The 17274-nt window shown below is 38.6% G+C and overlaps 1 protein-coding gene across 2 annotated transcripts; it reads right to left on the minus strand.

Annotated features, from left to right (window-relative positions):
- Window positions 1-263: 263 nt before the first annotated feature.
- pkig (protein kinase (cAMP-dependent, catalytic) inhibitor gamma) lies at window positions 264-17194 on the minus strand. Of its 2 annotated transcripts, none has more exons than XM_056732849.1 (3): window positions 16895-17194; window positions 3536-3714; window positions 264-1040 (listed from the first exon to the last, which is right to left on the minus strand). In XM_056732849.1, exons 2-3 carry the CDS (start codon window positions 3684-3686, stop codon window positions 958-960), a joined length of 234 nt encoding a protein of 77 aa, XP_056588827.1. In that variant the 5' UTR covers window positions 3687-3714; window positions 16895-17194; the 3' UTR covers window positions 264-957. The 2 variants fall into 2 exon arrangements, with proteins under 2 accessions (XP_056588827.1, XP_056588828.1); XM_056732850.1 differs by lacking the exon at window positions 16895-17194 and adding an exon at window positions 13856-14036.
- Between the last annotated feature and the right edge of the window lie 80 nt (window positions 17195-17274).

Consider the following 17274-nt stretch of genomic DNA (forward strand, 5'->3'; position numbering starts at 1 on the left):
AAAAAGACTCAAATATTCTTTATATTTATATACTCATTGACCATCAATATACATTTAAAATCCCTTGAACCCTTTTTTCTTTACCATAGTTACTGTAAGAGCCGCTCATTGGAGATGTCTCGGAACGGTGCAGTAGTTTCTCAGAATACTGAAAGCATATCTAGTTTCATGGGTGGGTTCAGTTTTTGTGGCATCCAAGGAACACCAAACATTGCCACAATCGACTTATTTTTAGTCTACAATCATTAACGACTCTGAAAGCATGATGTCATTTCTGTTTATTTTGAGGTACTTACATTTATAATCACAATATAAATGCCATGTGTTCCAACGAACTGTGTTTCAGAGTTTGACAAAAACCACAACAGTGCCACGAGCAGAAAGCAATAACTCAGATACTACATAAATATTGTTAAGTATGTTGCCTATTACAGTATATAATGAAGTATAGAAACAAAAATCTTCTGACCTCAGGAAATATTTTAGATTTCCTTTCTATAACAGACCTGCTTCAACTGTAGTGGTCATTGTTAAAAAAAAAACGAAAGTTAAATTGAGCCATCAGCTCACAAACTTCAACAAAAGGCTATATTTGGTACGATTGATATAGTGTACTGTAGCTCTGAGGATTTGTCTGAACAGTTCAAGTTAAAGTTTTGGATGGAAAATTATCAAAACTCCTGTGCTTCTGTTCGACCTCAGATAGAAAAACAATATTCCCTCATCAGCGCTTAATGCAGTCCTAGTCGGATCCATCCCGTGTGGTGGTGTTGCAAAGGCAGTGTCGTCGCCCGTCTAATAGGCACTCAACCGCACGCAACGGGTGGAGCTCCACCTTAAAGGCAGTCTATGAGAGGAGCTCTTCAATGCTGCCCAATGAGCAAAGATAAGGAGAGTTTGTGATAAGGACAGGAGAGAACTCCCAGGGTTTTCTCTCCTCTAGGTCATTCTTCGTGTTTATGACGGACCCTCTTTGCCCTGATTGTCCTGGCTGCCAGATGCCTCTGCTTCAGGGGCTGGAGGTCCGGAAGCACCTCCCTCTATAAGACATACATGACAAACTTTACTTATAATGCATATATTAGATGGAGCAGTCACTTAGTTTGAAACCAGCCTTAATTTCTATAAATTAACTGAAGTTAATTATTTTAACTCTCAAGTCCTGTCTATTTTGTTAGTGTTTTTACTTTGGAATAATGTAAAATAACTACATTATAAAGGCATCTTAAACTACATTTAAGGGCTGTCAAACGAATTATTTAGATTAATTGTGAACACAGTAAACCTCTGTTTCTGTTTACATAATATATGCTTGTGTACTTTGCATTTTAATTTTGTATTTATAAACACATATTTAGGAAATATTGACATGCATTTATTTATATTTACTAATAATTTTAATTATATATAAACATTTGATCATTTTTATATATTTTCCTTAAATATATGCATGTATGTTTAAGTGTTTATAAATACAAAATTAATATGCACAGTACACCGGCATATTTATTCTGGATGCGATTAATCTTTTGACAGCCCTACTGCATTTCATGAATACATGTTGTTTAATCTTTAATATTTCAGTACAGTACAAAATCGAGTATGTTGTTATTTTTACTTGATTCAAAGAAAGTACTAGATTTCAAAATGTAATTTAATGTAAAACCTCAAAAATGTATATAACTTCTATCATTTATTAATGTAAAATCTAATAAAGTACAGAAGACACTTGAAAATGTACTTGGATTGTGCAGAAATACTTCACTACTGTTCAGCTCTGTCAATATTTATAAGATCTGTGACATATTTTCTTTTGCATTTTACAGTGCTGACCAATATTGACCAAATATACAATTTGTGAGAAAATCACATTAACATGATGCTACAGTATACCTGTTACCAGTGCTCGAATTGAACCAAGTCTTATGGGGGGTCCCCCCACAAGACTTTTTTTGGTGGGGATCATTCTCACAACATACAATTTATACAACATACACACTATATTTTAGAATAATATGCATAACTATATAATACTTATGAAAAACAGGCCTACATAAAAGAAAAGGCTTTTTTTGGTGCGTGGCGTTTCAAATATAAAGAGACAACTAGCCATTGTAAATAATTCATTCCCCAAATTTACAATACCCATAGCATGAATTTAATCACAATAGTCAGTATAATTTTTACTCAAATAAAAATAAAAATATCCGACGGATCCCCTTAAGTCTATTTGTTACCTCTTATGGGGAGTCCCTAATGCCTTATGGGGGTTCCCAGATAACCCCGTCCCCCTTCAATTCGAGCACTGCCTGCTACCATGATGTGACAAAAATAATACCTATATATATATATATATATATATATATATATATAAAGTTTTCTGTTCTTTTTTAGAAACAGAAATGGATGAATCACATATAAGCACACAGAGGCATATAAAAGCATATGGATTGTTTCCTTATGTCTGAAATATCGAATATTTCTGCAGTATATTCTTGACAGAGTCTTAGTCATGGGAAAGTATCAGGTTATTTCAGCGCGATAAATAGTGCCAAGAATGTGAACTGAGGAAAATGGGTCAAATAGAGACAGATGTGGCTCTTATTTCAGTTAGTAGGAATGGGAAAGTTCCCATAAGAATAGGAAACGGTCAAGGAAGCGGTTATTGTTGAGAGGCCAGATAATACATCTTTGTAAGGCCTGACAGCCTCTATTCTACCTCTGCAGACCTTCGTGTGGACACTGTGTCCTTACAGAGCAGGTCATGGATAACAAAATAAGGGTCAGTGTAATGGAAAGACTTTGGCTCAGTTTGTGTGAAGGAATTATATTTTTTGTCAACAATCTCTGTGATATGCCAGATGTATTATAGTCTTATCTTATTCACCTTATGGCAGTCAAAAGACATTATCAGTTCTTTCATCACATACTGTAAGAATAACTGGCTGAACCAGTGCTTTCAAAACATCAAAACAATAGTGAAACACTGCCATAAAACCTTAAAAACATTTGCTTCCATCACAGCTTAATATACAGAATGCATCTATATACAGTATTAGCCAGGCATAGATCAAACTCACAGAAAAGTATAAACACAGCAGCTTGCGCTATTAAAGGAATAGTTCAAGTTCAATCCTGTGTCAATTTTGTTGTTCTGTTGAACACAAAGATATTTGGAAAAATGTTTGTAACAGTTCTGGGGCACTTTTGACTTTCAAAGTAGGATAAAACTACAACCATGGAAGTCAACAGTGCCCCAGAACTGTTTGGTTTCCCACATTCTTCAAATGATCATCTTTGATGACCAACAGAACAAATAAATGTATACATGTTTGGAACAAATGTAAATGATGACATAACCTTTATTTTTGGTGAACTATCCCTTTAAAACATTACTCAGACACATACGCAGTAGCTCAATGACCTGAGATTACTTGAAAACAACGACACACAAAAATTCAGCTTTAAGTTTGTATAAAATCAAAAGTAGATTTTACAACAGAGGCTAAAATGATCCATTAAAAAGTTGACCTACCTGCAGCTTTCAGGTCCATCTGAGCCATGTCTTTGGTTAGTTCCCCTGTCCCCACGGTTACACCCTCTCCTTTGATGTCCGGCACTGCGTTCCTGCGACCCGTCCGATCACAGTTTATAAAATCTGAGTATGACGCCTCAACGTCCATCATCTCCTCACGATATGCCCTCTCATAACACCTATAGAGAAGAAAAAACAAAGACAGAAATGTAAATATATATTAGTATTCTCATTTAGGGAATGCAAAAAAAGTTTCTTATTTAATCTATATGATGAGCTCTGCTAAGGAAAATCCTAACGCACTGAAAGCAAGCTTGAAATCTCACAGCTCAGTAATACCCATGACAGAACGCACGGTTTGATGAATTGGAGTAATTATTACTTCAGGGCTTCTATTTCCACGCTTAAGTTAATAGATTCAGCCGCTGAACTCATTTCGTGGCCTAATTATAAATGATAGCCAAAAGCACTCATCCAATCCACGCCGCGCTCGGGATTCGTTTCACGCTTGTTTACACTCATGGTTTCTTTCGAGTAGCCGCGAAAGCTCGCAAATGGAGTCGTATTGGCACACAAACAATAGCTAAAACCCCAAGCGATCGATTAGACACTTTTTGGAGCTCTTTGGAGCACTCGCTATATAAGCGCAGCTCATCAAACTGCTTTCAAGAAGCCTCGACAGGGGCTGGTGTTATGCTGAGAGAGTGATCCTGCATCGAAAACACATTATCTACTCATACACGTTCTGATCAACACAGAGAGAGATATTTGGAAGAATGCTTGTTCTTGGCCATTAATTGACTACCATAGGAAAAATGACAATGGTAGTAACCCCAGAACAGTATGCTTTCCTAAATTCTCCGAAATATCTACTTTCATGTTTAACAGAACAAAGACATTTCTAAAGTAATTTTTCCTACGATGGTAGTCAACGGGCACGGCGGTAGAAATGTTACATCGTATAGAGGGGGCAACAGAAGCAAAGGGGTATTCCAGAGGAATGTGAGAGGTCAGGGGGAAAAACATAAATAAATGTGATGCTATGCGTTTGTAACAGCGCTGGTGAGACAGCAACAGGCAGAGAAAATTACAGAGTATAAATCATAGTGCAAGACGTTCTTATTCTTCTGCGTCCATCCCTCCCCTTTCTTCTACTTTTTATAGACCTCCTACCCTACTTTCAATGCTGAACAATCTGAAAAGTGGGAGGGACATTTGATATGAAACTTTATGATCCTGTCCCAAAATGTGGGGAGGCGACTGTAGGAATTTCTAGTTTTAATAGTTTCTGTGACCCTGAGGAAGAAAGCTCAAATAGAGTATCATGAGGGTGCGTGAATCAAGTCGAATATCTGGAATACTGCTTTGAGAGTAATGCGCCGCCTATCTTAAATTCTCATTGGTCAACAAATGCCTATTTAAAATAAACAGCAGGAAAAGTTACTTGTGATCAGAAGCCATCAATAGTAGCGATGCATTTTCAGCCATATCGGTTTCGGATGACAACCGATCATTTTTAATGTATCGGTATCGGCCAAATACATGATCTTTGAAAAAACTAAATATTACCTTGTTTTCTGCAGACTTGTTTTGACGTAATAGCGGTTGTCCACTTTATGCCTTTCAGGCATCTTCAATATTTAGATACTGTATAGCGGTCAATATATCGGTTATACGCTGGCTCAGCTACTCCGTGACAAGTCACTAAACTGAATAGTAGCCCTGATAAACTCAGCAAGGGTAAATAAAGTTGACTATGTGCTACATTATCTAGGGTCATATTCAAGAGGCTCTGCAGTCTGTTCTGCACCTGTTTGGTATCATATCACAGCCTGCGCACATTCAACGCTTGCTGCTGCCTGTTTTATCAGGCTGAGTCATTAAACAGAACATCTGCCAACACCAGCACACCCGTTACCCGATATGCCCAACCTCACTGTCAACCAGGACCTGACCAATTTCACGTTTATACAAACTCTGTTGGCCTCCTTTACCCCGCTGTCAACCTGTTTCCAGTCTCTGATACGCATTCTCACATTCCCTACAGTAGGTAATACACACAGAGAGAGTTTTTTTTGTATTGAAATGATCCGGGTTTGCACCGGTCAGTGTGAGGTCAGAGTAGGTGATGGAGTATCTGGGGCTGCGGCCTGCGTAGACACCGTCCCTCCAGACAAGGAACAACTCAAGACCGGGTCACGTGAAGTTCAGACCTTTATGAACCTTTTTAAGGAGACCTTCCAAAAAAACACAAGCCGTGCAGTATTGAAATATACACACAGTGTTCCAAATACATTAACATAGATTTAATTTTAGGTGAAAATTATGACTTTCACCGCTCTTTACAAAATAGTAGATGCATATACTCAGATATTATAGTAGTCGATTTAAAAAAAATAATGCACATATATAATAAATATATGATTTAACATTCTAAATAATTTTAATCTTCCTGATAATAACAAGAGGCAGACATGTTGTCCTTTAGCTTGGGAACCCTCAAGATAAAAAAATCTATAAATAGTGAATTTCTCTGAGACTGTTGCGCCTGGCTCAGATGTACAGTGTTCGGTTTCTTCCCATTTACTCTTCCAAATTACATTACAATGAAGTTACACTATGGCTCGTATCACTAACCCGGTGCAGTTTCCTTGTCGTGTGGCCCATTTAACTGAAACGATCCCTTAATGTGCTGATGGTGTCACACGGGGGAAAAAAATCGGGAGTCATTTGCAGCATCAGAGGGCAAATGAGTGCACAAACCTCAAAAGACCCTGCTGTGTACCACAAAGACAACAGCACAGCCTGTAGTCCTCATCAAGGACGTGGATCTCACAAAAACAACAACTTGAGCAATGATGCGTTTATGATTTGCATGAGTTTGTTTGCCCGCACTCCTAAACAAATCACAAACTGAGGTTTAGGATTTATTTACATTTACAAAAAACAAAACGAAGGCTGTGGGGAGTCTCTTTCGCTCTGGATACTGGATATGTATGGCAGCTTAACAGTCTGTACAGTCCACTGGGTACATGTGCTCATTGCTCATCTCCATTGTCTGTCTTAAAGGTACAGTGTATTAAAATGAGCAGCATCCCCCCTCCCTTTCAGAGCACTATGGTGGCTGACACAGAACTAAGATCGTCATGTTTTTGCCTTTTTTGCTTAGAAAGATAATGTATTTATGAAATGCTCTCTGTAGGGCAGTTTGTCCATTTAGGGCTACTGTAAAAACAGGATGGCGAATTCCATGTAAGGGGACCCGCTAGTTATGTAGCTACCTCTATCTAAGGTATAAAAACATAACGCTTAATAAGGTCCTTATACACCTCTGAAGACAAGGTTGTGTATATATTGTATTTCTGTCAATAGATCCTCCAAAAAATGAGACCTTTAATTTTCAATGTTTTTGTTGTTATGAAAGGTCATGTTGGACTGTTAAACTGCAGAGAATCCATGGCTTTCTCCATATAAGAGCTAATCCCTATATAAGCCAAAGTGCAAGCTGAAAAGAAAAGACGAAACAACTCTGAAGGTGATATCATTAAACCAGTCTGAAAGATGACCACAATCTATATGGACAAATATGTCCTTCACTTCGCCTGTAGCTTTCAAGTGTAGAAACCATCAGAAACACACGATTAGCAAGTCTCCGGCACTCTCATCCATCAACAAAACTGGCAAGTTGACCACGGGGAGTGTCAATGTATGCAATAATACAGACGGCTTAAATACTTTTTGCTCATAATTGCTTCACTTCCTCCATCAGTCCTGGCTTAAAAGCGCATGCCGTTCTGTCTTCAGAAATGCACAAGACCACTCTCAGCACATTGTCCAGTCAATAAAGAGCTTCTTCTGTACAGAGTGGAGGAAGATGGGACCCTTGAGACCAAAAACTTCTTATGCTAGAAAGGCCCTGAAACACACAAGTGTGAGAACTGAAAGTCCACTTTAGATCTATTTTAATACAGGGACCCTCAATCATGCAGTCAGCTAACCTAGAGACCCCCTAACCATAATTTTGCAGCCAGAACTCATGGATATCAGTATGCGTGTTCTCTGGGAATCAAAAGTATAGGGTACCAATATCTCCTGATTTCATTAACATTAAACCAGTTGTAACACAAGAAGAGTCAATAAAGCCGCCCATGAGTCTCACTCAGCATGGATAATCTTTGTTCTTGGTGTCACTATGATGCTGTGATCACATAACAACACATGCAGCTGTGGGCACCTATTATAACAGTCGGTGTGAATCAATGCACCTGCAAAGCACTACATTTGTAGTCCTCTATCCCTGCGGTTTTTGTCGACTGGTGAATGAGGATATTCTGTGTAACGGGAGCTCTTAGAGAGGATGAACAAAGGCCAGAATGCCCAGTGGAGGATGCGAGTCGACTGCTACAATTCTGCTGGGAGCGTTTATGCCACTGAGTGTAATGAAAACATTATCCAGTGTTGAGGGAGGGTACAGTAGGTGATACCCGAACATGAGGTGCATTTTGAAAGGAAATCTGTTTAACGAATAAAACTACAGCTAAATATGGTCATGGGTTCTTTAATAAGCAAAAGTGATTATATTTTTAAATGGTGCTGACATTTTGGAGATTAAGGTTTAGACTGAAATTTATGTTAAGATGTTGTCAAGTTTCACACATTACTGAGTGTAAGGTCATTTTATATAGTGAGCTACTATGTAGTTATAAAAACAATTATAGTTAGGAGCCAGCATTTGTGACAACTTGCCCCTATACAACTACACATACAAAATAGTGTAATGTATAAATGTATAACAACGCTTTTTGAATTTAGATTTTGGATAAACAAATAAAAGAATAAACGTATATGTGAACGGATAAACAAATAAATTCAACCTTGCTGAGAGAAATTGAAACCTAATAGAAACCATCACAGCCGTTCTAATGGTTTCCATTAAAATCCCATTATCATTATCTTTATCTTTATAAAACCATTACAAAATTCCTTTTTGTGTTGTGTTTTGGGCATTGTTCCAAAAGGATTAATCTGCCGCCACCAAAAGAATCCATTACATACCAGTAGACATTTATACTTTCCATTAAAACAAATACAATTCCCATTAGCATTAACCATCAAATCCATCAATTTTCTTTTGTCTTTTTGGTGGGTTGTATTGTATTCTTTCAGCAGGGAGTCCTCTTGACAGCGAATATGGCAAAACACATAGACTATCAATGAGAACTAAAAAAAAAAACCCGAACAAAAACAGTGCTAGTCACGTGTTTTATGTACTGTGGGTCCACAAAACCACAACAGCTCAAACGCCCATATGGTGGACAAGCATTTGCATGGAAAATGACAACTCCCTTTTCAGATTTCCATTAAGAACGAATATACACTCAGCCTACATCAAAAATCTCAGCCCTTTTTAAAAGGAACAGAAGAAGAATAAGGAGTCTTCTGATGTTTAAAGCTCCAGGTCTGGGCAAGAGAACAGTTTATGTAACAGCTCCCAAGGAATGAAGCTTAAAATGTCCCACGTTCAAGCAAGAGATTCTGGACACCAAGGATCTGCATTTTATCAAGCTGAACGCATTCCAGCTCATACTCCGCTGCTCTTCAGATAAGTGCACCGCCTCAGCTCACGCTATTTACTGAGCTGCAGCTTCAATGAATGAAAACATACAATTGCTCACTTGACGTCAGTGGATACTCTTCTGAGAAGGATAAAAACAACCAGGGTTAACACAAGCGGGTGCATTTCCATTTTCGGGCAAGGAAATTGTTTTTCATTGTGAAGCATTCCATTCAAGACATAAATAAATAAAAAATGGATGCTGCTATTCTTTCTCCTCCTTAAAGGGTCTGGCTTTGTGCGTGATTTTCCAAACGAGCATCAAACGAGAATTTCCACACTGGTGTTGTGTTTTAGGAACGGTCACCTTCTCCTGCTGTCAGAGTTTTTCGTGCTATCACGACTTTTTAAATGCCAGCCTCATGGTCCCCAAGCACTTGGGCTCGGCTCTCACAGCCTCTTATCAGCATTTTGTAACATTTCAAAGCACATATTCACAGACTCCGGAAAAGGTTACGAGCCCCCCCGCAGGTGAACTTTGCTGGTACGTTAGATATACCGGCCAGAAAATGTAAGAAAAGATGTATAGAAGATATCTTTTTGGTACAAGCTTAAACATAACAAATATCTGATCGATTTGGTCTTGTGCCTCCAATGAAGCTAACATTGCTTGTTAATTTAAATCCACATATAAACACAAATATTTCATGAGAAATGTTTCCTTTTTACATTCTGTTTATCTGAGCAGTATTAGCCTCAATATATAAACAACCAGAAACCCAGGCAGCTGGCATAGATCAGATGTCCAAAATCCATCCCTTTAATGCCAGCACTGACAGTTTGCATGACAAACAAAACAGCTCTGATATGTGTAATGATTACAGGCATATTGGAAATAGAGCTGGCAGAGAAGAGACTGCCAGGCCTACAGTGTTTGGAAGAGTCTGTGGTGCTACACACGTGATGCATCCCGCATCCAATCCTTCATCTTCCAGACCCCAGCGGGACCGCCACCACTCCAACTGCGAGGACTCTGCAGAGGATCAAGATAAGCACTGCAAAGCAAACGCAAAAGTTTGTGGTTTCCCGACAGACCATTTCGAGGACGTTTTTCCACATTGCCAGCGAGACTCTTTTACCCACCAGGGCACCGTCTGAAGAGCCGCCACTTTACCGCAAGCTTTTCAAAGCCACTAAGAAGCAATTAAGTGATGTTTGGAAGTGATGCTGAAATAGAGATTAAAGGTCTTTTCCAGCGCTGGTGCCGCCCGCACAGCTGTTCACCTGAATATTTGCTGTCATTTGATGAAACAATGTGATAGCATTTTAAAAGGCTGCGTGAGATGAAGGTGCTCGGCTGTTGCCTCTTTACTAATGCAGAAATTGATAGGCTTCATTTTCTTGTGTGGCCCATCAGCCCTTTTGATATCATAGGAACTATTAAATAATAATGAGGACGCTGCAGGGAGGCCGAGTCAAATGTTAGGGCAGGTGGGGACCGTTGAACTTTAGAGCCGCCACGCAACGACACAAATCCTTCTTTAATAATTGCACATCATCCGCATCCAACACAGCCCCTACATTATTTGCTTAGCGTGGGTGGACGCGTGGTTGTGTAGTGTTTGCCTCATTATTTGAATAACAAGAACCTCAAAAGTAGAATCAGACTTCATTGAATTAAACGCTCACAATGTCTTACAGTCATGACTGTTGAAACTGAAGGACAATGTGGTGATTTTGAATGTAACTTTCAAAAACAAAACCTTGCTGTCCTTTCAAAACACGGATGTCCAAATTCGCCAATTTCCAGGAAATGGAAAAAGAATGTCGTTTTTTTAAAGGTCCAGTGTATGAAATTTACCAACCAATAGCTCACTCCACCCCTTCTCCTCCCTTTCGGAGCACTACGGTGGCTGACACAGAACTAAGATTTCGCCACATTTTCAATTTTATTGCCGAAGGAGATTACATATATTTACGAAACGCGCTCTCTAGAGCAGTTTGTCCGTTTAGGGCTTCTGTAGAATCAGGGGACTCGCTGTGTATGTAGATAAAAATAGTTCATTCTAAGGTAATAAAAACATAACGCTTCATTATGTAAGGTCTTTATACACCTCTGAAAATATAGTTATGTATATTATATTGCTTTTCTGTCAATAGATCTTGAGAAAAATTACAGATTGGACCTTTTTAATACTTTTTATTGGTTAGATGTTTGAAAACCCAGTGACAAACAAAACATTATTGTCATGGCAGCATTTAAACTCAGACTTTCTTGTATACTAAATAAAAAGAAAAATTGCTGGACAAATAGATTTCACAACGTCATGCAGAACTACTACGGTTTCAGGAACTGTTTTATCTTATTTCGCCCAAGACATCAAGCCATCAGACTGTCACCTCATATACATTAATGCATGCACAGCTATAATAAGCAAGCACACCCATTTTCAAGCGCCTGACAATGACTGTGATACCGGCGAGCTAAAAAAAGAAGGTTTCCATTATCCTTAATGAAAGCACACAAGAGTTTCACTTTAAAACGCTCTCAGCGCATAAGTAAAGGTCTCAATTAGGCAATCGTTTCCCTAACTGCTAAAGTTTCCTTTTGCGCCACTTTGGAGGAAGTAAAACTATGTGCCGATGAAAGATGACAATGTTTCTAACGTCAAAATTAAAACAGAGTTACGACACGCGAGCGCACGGAAGGCAGTTTGCGGTCAACAGTCACAGTTAACCCGCCTGTGAATCATCAGTTCTGAAAAATGAGAAGAGAGGAAAAAACATATTGTTTGCTAATTGAGATGGTTCAAATCACTGCTTGAACCAACAGTCGAATTCTGTTATTAGACATAATTACCACTTAGTGTTTCAATACGGCTAGTGATCCATCTAATCATTAAAAGAGAGAAAAGCAGAGCCTCTCTCTGCTTTTCTCTCTTGTGCGCTAAAATGGATTTGACTCAGACTTTGGGTTTTCCCATGAATCAGACATTAGACTATGACAGCAAAGACTAAAGGCAAGATTCAGCAGCACTGAGTCATGAACAGGTGGTGGGTTCAGATTAAAACAGTGGAAGTTAGTTTTATCACAAAACATTTTCTTTTCAAACCTAAACTGAGATATATTGCATACAAACAGTCGAAAGTTCACTACTGAAAATAATTGTGTTGTTTGGAAAATGATGTTTTCGAGCACAAATTATAGTCAAACCAAATGCCACACGAAATACACTCACCAGCGTCTCCACCCTGCTATTACAAGCTGCACAAAACATGACGCTTAAGATAAACAAAACTGGCATAAGTGAACGAAACTATTGCTTTATTTACTTTCTAGTGTTATTCCAAATACATACGCCGTTATTTATTTACCTGGAACAAAATCATACTGCAACTCTTGCCATACAGCAGTTCATAGCTATTATGTTTGCATGAAAATGTCTAGTGTGTAATTTTGTGCAGGACCCACTGACAGAAATGCAATATAATATACATAACTATGTCTTCAGAGGTGTACGAAGACCTGACATAACGAAGAGTTATGTTTTATTACCTTAGAATGAGCTATTTCTATCTACATACAGTACACTGCGGGTCCCCTTACATGGAATTCGCCATGTTGTTTCTACAGTAGCCCTAAATGGACAAACTGCTCTACAGAGCATGTTTCATATACATTATCTCCTTCGGCAAAGAAGCGAAAACTTGACAATATCTTAACATAAATTTCAGTCTAAACTTAACACAGATATTGTATGTCTCTGAAAGATTTGATATCTTATTAGATGTTCAGATTACTTTAATGGTGTTGACAGCCATATGTTTATGTGTTCCACTCAAAACAACAGCAGATGGGTTAGGTCCATCATGAAAGAGAGCAAATAATGACAGAATTTTCATTGTTGGGTGAACTTCTCTTTTAAAGGTCATGATATTGTCTCTTTGACAGGACCTTGTTACACACATCTAGTTCTGCTGTTGAATTGAACACAGCCTTAACAGGAAGCAGGTGGGATGTGTGTCCTTGTCATTTATGACCTCCTCCTGCAACTACGGTCCGACTGCGAGACAAAACCACACTGCACAATACAGTACCTCTAGTGTGCAGACAGACAAAAAGTGAGATTAGGAACAGAATATAGACGCATTAACAGATGTTGTACGAAGAACAATGCATTTCTAGACAAATTTGAAATGCAAACCAATCCATGCAGAAATGGTAAATCCAAGACTTATATTTTCACAGTAAATTATGCGGAATATCCCAAATTAGAGAGTACCACAATAACTGCTGATCCCAGAACAGATTTTAAAATGATAATTGCTCATAACACATAACCACAACACAAATCTATAATAAATGAACCCACAGCTATTGCAATATTAAACAGGCCAAACCAAAATGTTTGGGAAAAACGAATCGAAGTAATCTAAACATGGGTTGTGTCAACATTTTTGCAGTTTTGTGCTAATGCACAATATAAACGATAGTTTAATGAGTATGAGTAATATGTAGGCGAGATCTTTGGTATAATCCCCCCAGTGCCCAAAGCTTTCAAACCCAAACGCCAATTAAACAGAAACGTCCTGGAAAAGCAAACCAAGCTGAACAGCTGTAAAGCCTTAAACACCCCCTGTCCCTGTACCACTACATGTGCCACCCCATCCTTAACCCCTTCTAACTTCCAACTGTCAATACTTCAAGGCAAGCTAGCTACCAGTATCCAAACTTACAGTCACGGCACACAGCTTCAATTACTCACCAAACGCTAATAACACGGTGCTACAGAGCTCTCCGAGAACCTGAAAAAATGCTGTTTTATTTTAGTCCCAGCGAGACGCAGAAAGCAGCTTCCTCTGATCCTGTTTGCGAGCAAGCCATATTTTCTTTCTCTCTCCGTCTCTCTTTCTCCTTCCCGTCTCGCTCTCTCCCTCCGCAGCGAGTGGATCCCACACAGCTGCAGCACGCCTCTCTCCCACAGACCAGGGAGGATGTGGGCGTAAAGTGATTTGATTTGCTCTGAGTTGTGAAGAGAGGAAAACAAGCCAAGCATATCCTGGGAGAAGCTTTTAAACCTTGAATGACAATCTGAATGAATCTCGCCGGCAGCTTAAGACAAGACGGATAACTGCAAACCCACACTGACCATGTCTATATGCACGTGAAAATTGGAATTTATCAGCACCAGTTTTATAGGTCATGTCTGCTAATTTGAATGGACCACAAGTGTTGTAAAATCAAATCTTATGTATAAATGAGGTGTCTAAAACACTGCATACGAAAATATAAGAACAGCTCACAACATATAGTCAGTGGCTACACTAAAAATTGGTAAACTGTCAAGCCAGATTCCTTGAATATAAAAAAAATTCTATAAATGTAATTTTATTGACACTATCAAGCTGTAAATGTCATGTGCAATAGCATTAATGACCTCATCAGCTCTCTCAGCAGGCTATAATGGAGTTTAAAATGGCAGTCTAGCAACAATGATAAAATACGAACAGTCTTCTCGATTAGGCAATGAAGACAATTTGTGCAATTTGATGGAAGTAATTGTAAACACCAAAATATCTGGGGATGACAAACAGCATTTCACCAAGGTTTAATACTTTCTCTGTTTATTATGAGACGACTAGAAGTAAACCATTGGTGGTTTGACTCTGATGCTGCCTATGTGGCACTATCACAACATTATGACTGACGGGATATTAAGTGTTAATCGCGATTTATCGTGCAGCCCTAATTTGTATTCATGACTAATGGCGGGACTATTTACTAGCCCATTCACCAGAGTCAGAAAATCTTTTAAATAGAGAAAAAACAAATGCAAACAAAAGCCCTCGATGAACACTGTGTGCCGACAATGACGTGAAAATCTTGCCCGAGCCTGATCTCACCATGCCATGCAAATGAACTTTTCACTTTAAGCAAAGAGCCTGAGAGTACTTCACCAATCAGAGTGCTGCCAACAGAGCTCAGACTGCTGCATGACAATGAGAAATGACAATGGTCACGACACAACTCTGAGTGGCACTACATACCATTTCATCAACCCTCTTTAGAGATGAAGCTCAACGCATCATGATGACAAGAATAACATATTTTAAGTCAGAAGAACTGAACTCATGACACACCGGGGATGTCTACAGTAAAAGCTGACAGCTGAAACAAACGCACATCATGAACTTCAATTCAACACGGATGAATACAACCCCTTATTACATCAAATATTAACACTGCATTCAGAACACGCCTCAGAGGCAGAATAGTCTAGATCTACTTACACAGCTCACATGACTTTAAAAAAATTATAAGGACCATGACAACGCACTGATTGTTTAGGATAGTTTTGCTTCAGATTGTTCATTGTTGACGTGAGACTCATCCAAAAGCCTCAGTGAATCAAATCCATGTTGTCTTTGAGCTCAAGGGTTCCTCCTACTCCTGCGTTGCCAAAAGATCCCATGAATGTACTTCCCACAGCCCCATTAGAGAGGCCCAAGTGCCCCTTTAAACGTCGTTCCAGAAATGTACATCTATCCATTTTCTACACCTCATTACAGCAGGCTCTATTCTTTACAGGCAGGACCATCTAACATCATGAAAATGTGGATCACAAAACCAGGAACTTTTTTAGTAAAACCCCAAAATACATTGTATGGGTCAAAATGATCAATTTTTCACTTATGCCCAAAATCATTAGGATATTAAGTAAAGATCATGTTCCATGAAGATATTTTGTAAATTTCCAACCCTAAATACTTAAAAACATTATTTTTGTGAGTGGTAGGGCCTGCTACAGCACCTCTGACGGACAACTTTACGTGACCCTGGATCACAAAACCAGTCTTAAGTAGCACAGAAACATTTTTAGTAAAAGTCAAGAATACATTGTATTGGTCAAAATAATCACATTTTCTTTTATGCACAAAATCATAAGGAAATTAAGTTAAGATCATGTTCCATGAAGTAAATTTCCTACCCTTAATACTTAAAATCGTTATATTTATGAGTGGATGGCCTGCTACAGTACCTCTGATGGACAAATTTAAAGGCGATTTTCTCAATATTTAGATTTTTTAGCACCCTCAGATTCCAGAGTTATAAATGTCTGTATGTCCGCCATATATTGTCCTATCCTTATCAACTCATACATCAATAGAAAGCTTAATTATTGAGCAATCAGATGATGTAAAAATGTCAATTTCGAAAAATTGACCCATAAGACTGGTTTTGTTGTCCAGGGTCACATATAATTAAATATTCAGATGTTTCACACTTATTTTAGTGAAGTGCTCTACGCAAAGCGTTCCTAATATTTGGACAAACTGACAAATACTTTCTCCTTCAATTTCTTTAGCCAATAAAATGAACCCCTTTATAGAAAGAAAATTTTGCTTACGATTACCGTATATACATTAACCAACGTGTGCGTTTATATGAAAACAAACACACTGTGAAACAATAACCAAGTAAAGATAGGCTAAGCAACCCACTTTGTTTCGAGAAAACGTCCACAATTACAATAATGTGCAGCAGAAAATAGCTTTGATCCGCAAACACTGGAAGAATGTTCAACGTTAACGTAACGCTTTAATCTTGAATTTCAGTAAAACCGAACTACAAAAATCACAAAAAAACTAACATTTAAACAGCATATTTTTCCTCATTTTAGCGTAATCTTTGAAACACGAAACACATCTTTGTCCTCTTTTCCATCGTCTGTTTAGTCACTACCAGAGCGCCACGGTCACCACTAAAACTATGTCGGCTGGTCAACCATCATAGCACTACTAACCTCGATCGTCTTCACTTTCTTCCACTTGTTACTACGCAATCCACTTTTTGTTGGAATTTCCATTCATTCCCGATCGGTCTTCCCGCTTACTTCTAATTCTCAATATATCGGCTCCCACAAAAAAACATAAACGGGTGAGATCCCAGTCAAATCCAACGACACTCTGACAGTCTATTGAACACAATGAAAAGAAGGATAGGGCTTCAAACAGCTGTTTCCAAAATGGAGTTATCCCGCAGCCAATCACACTCCGCCTCCTCTCACCAATAAGAGCACTTCGCGTGCATTATAAAATAGTGCATATGGACATTAGCAACATGAGGAGTGGGAGTACGTGACTAAGTTACCATGGTAACCACAGTTTCCTCCAAACACCACAG

Source organism: Triplophysa dalaica, chromosome 20, assembly GCF_015846415.1.
Source record: "Triplophysa dalaica isolate WHDGS20190420 chromosome 20, ASM1584641v1, whole genome shotgun sequence".
Classification (NCBI taxonomy): domain Eukaryota; kingdom Metazoa; phylum Chordata; class Actinopteri; order Cypriniformes; family Nemacheilidae; genus Triplophysa; species Triplophysa dalaica.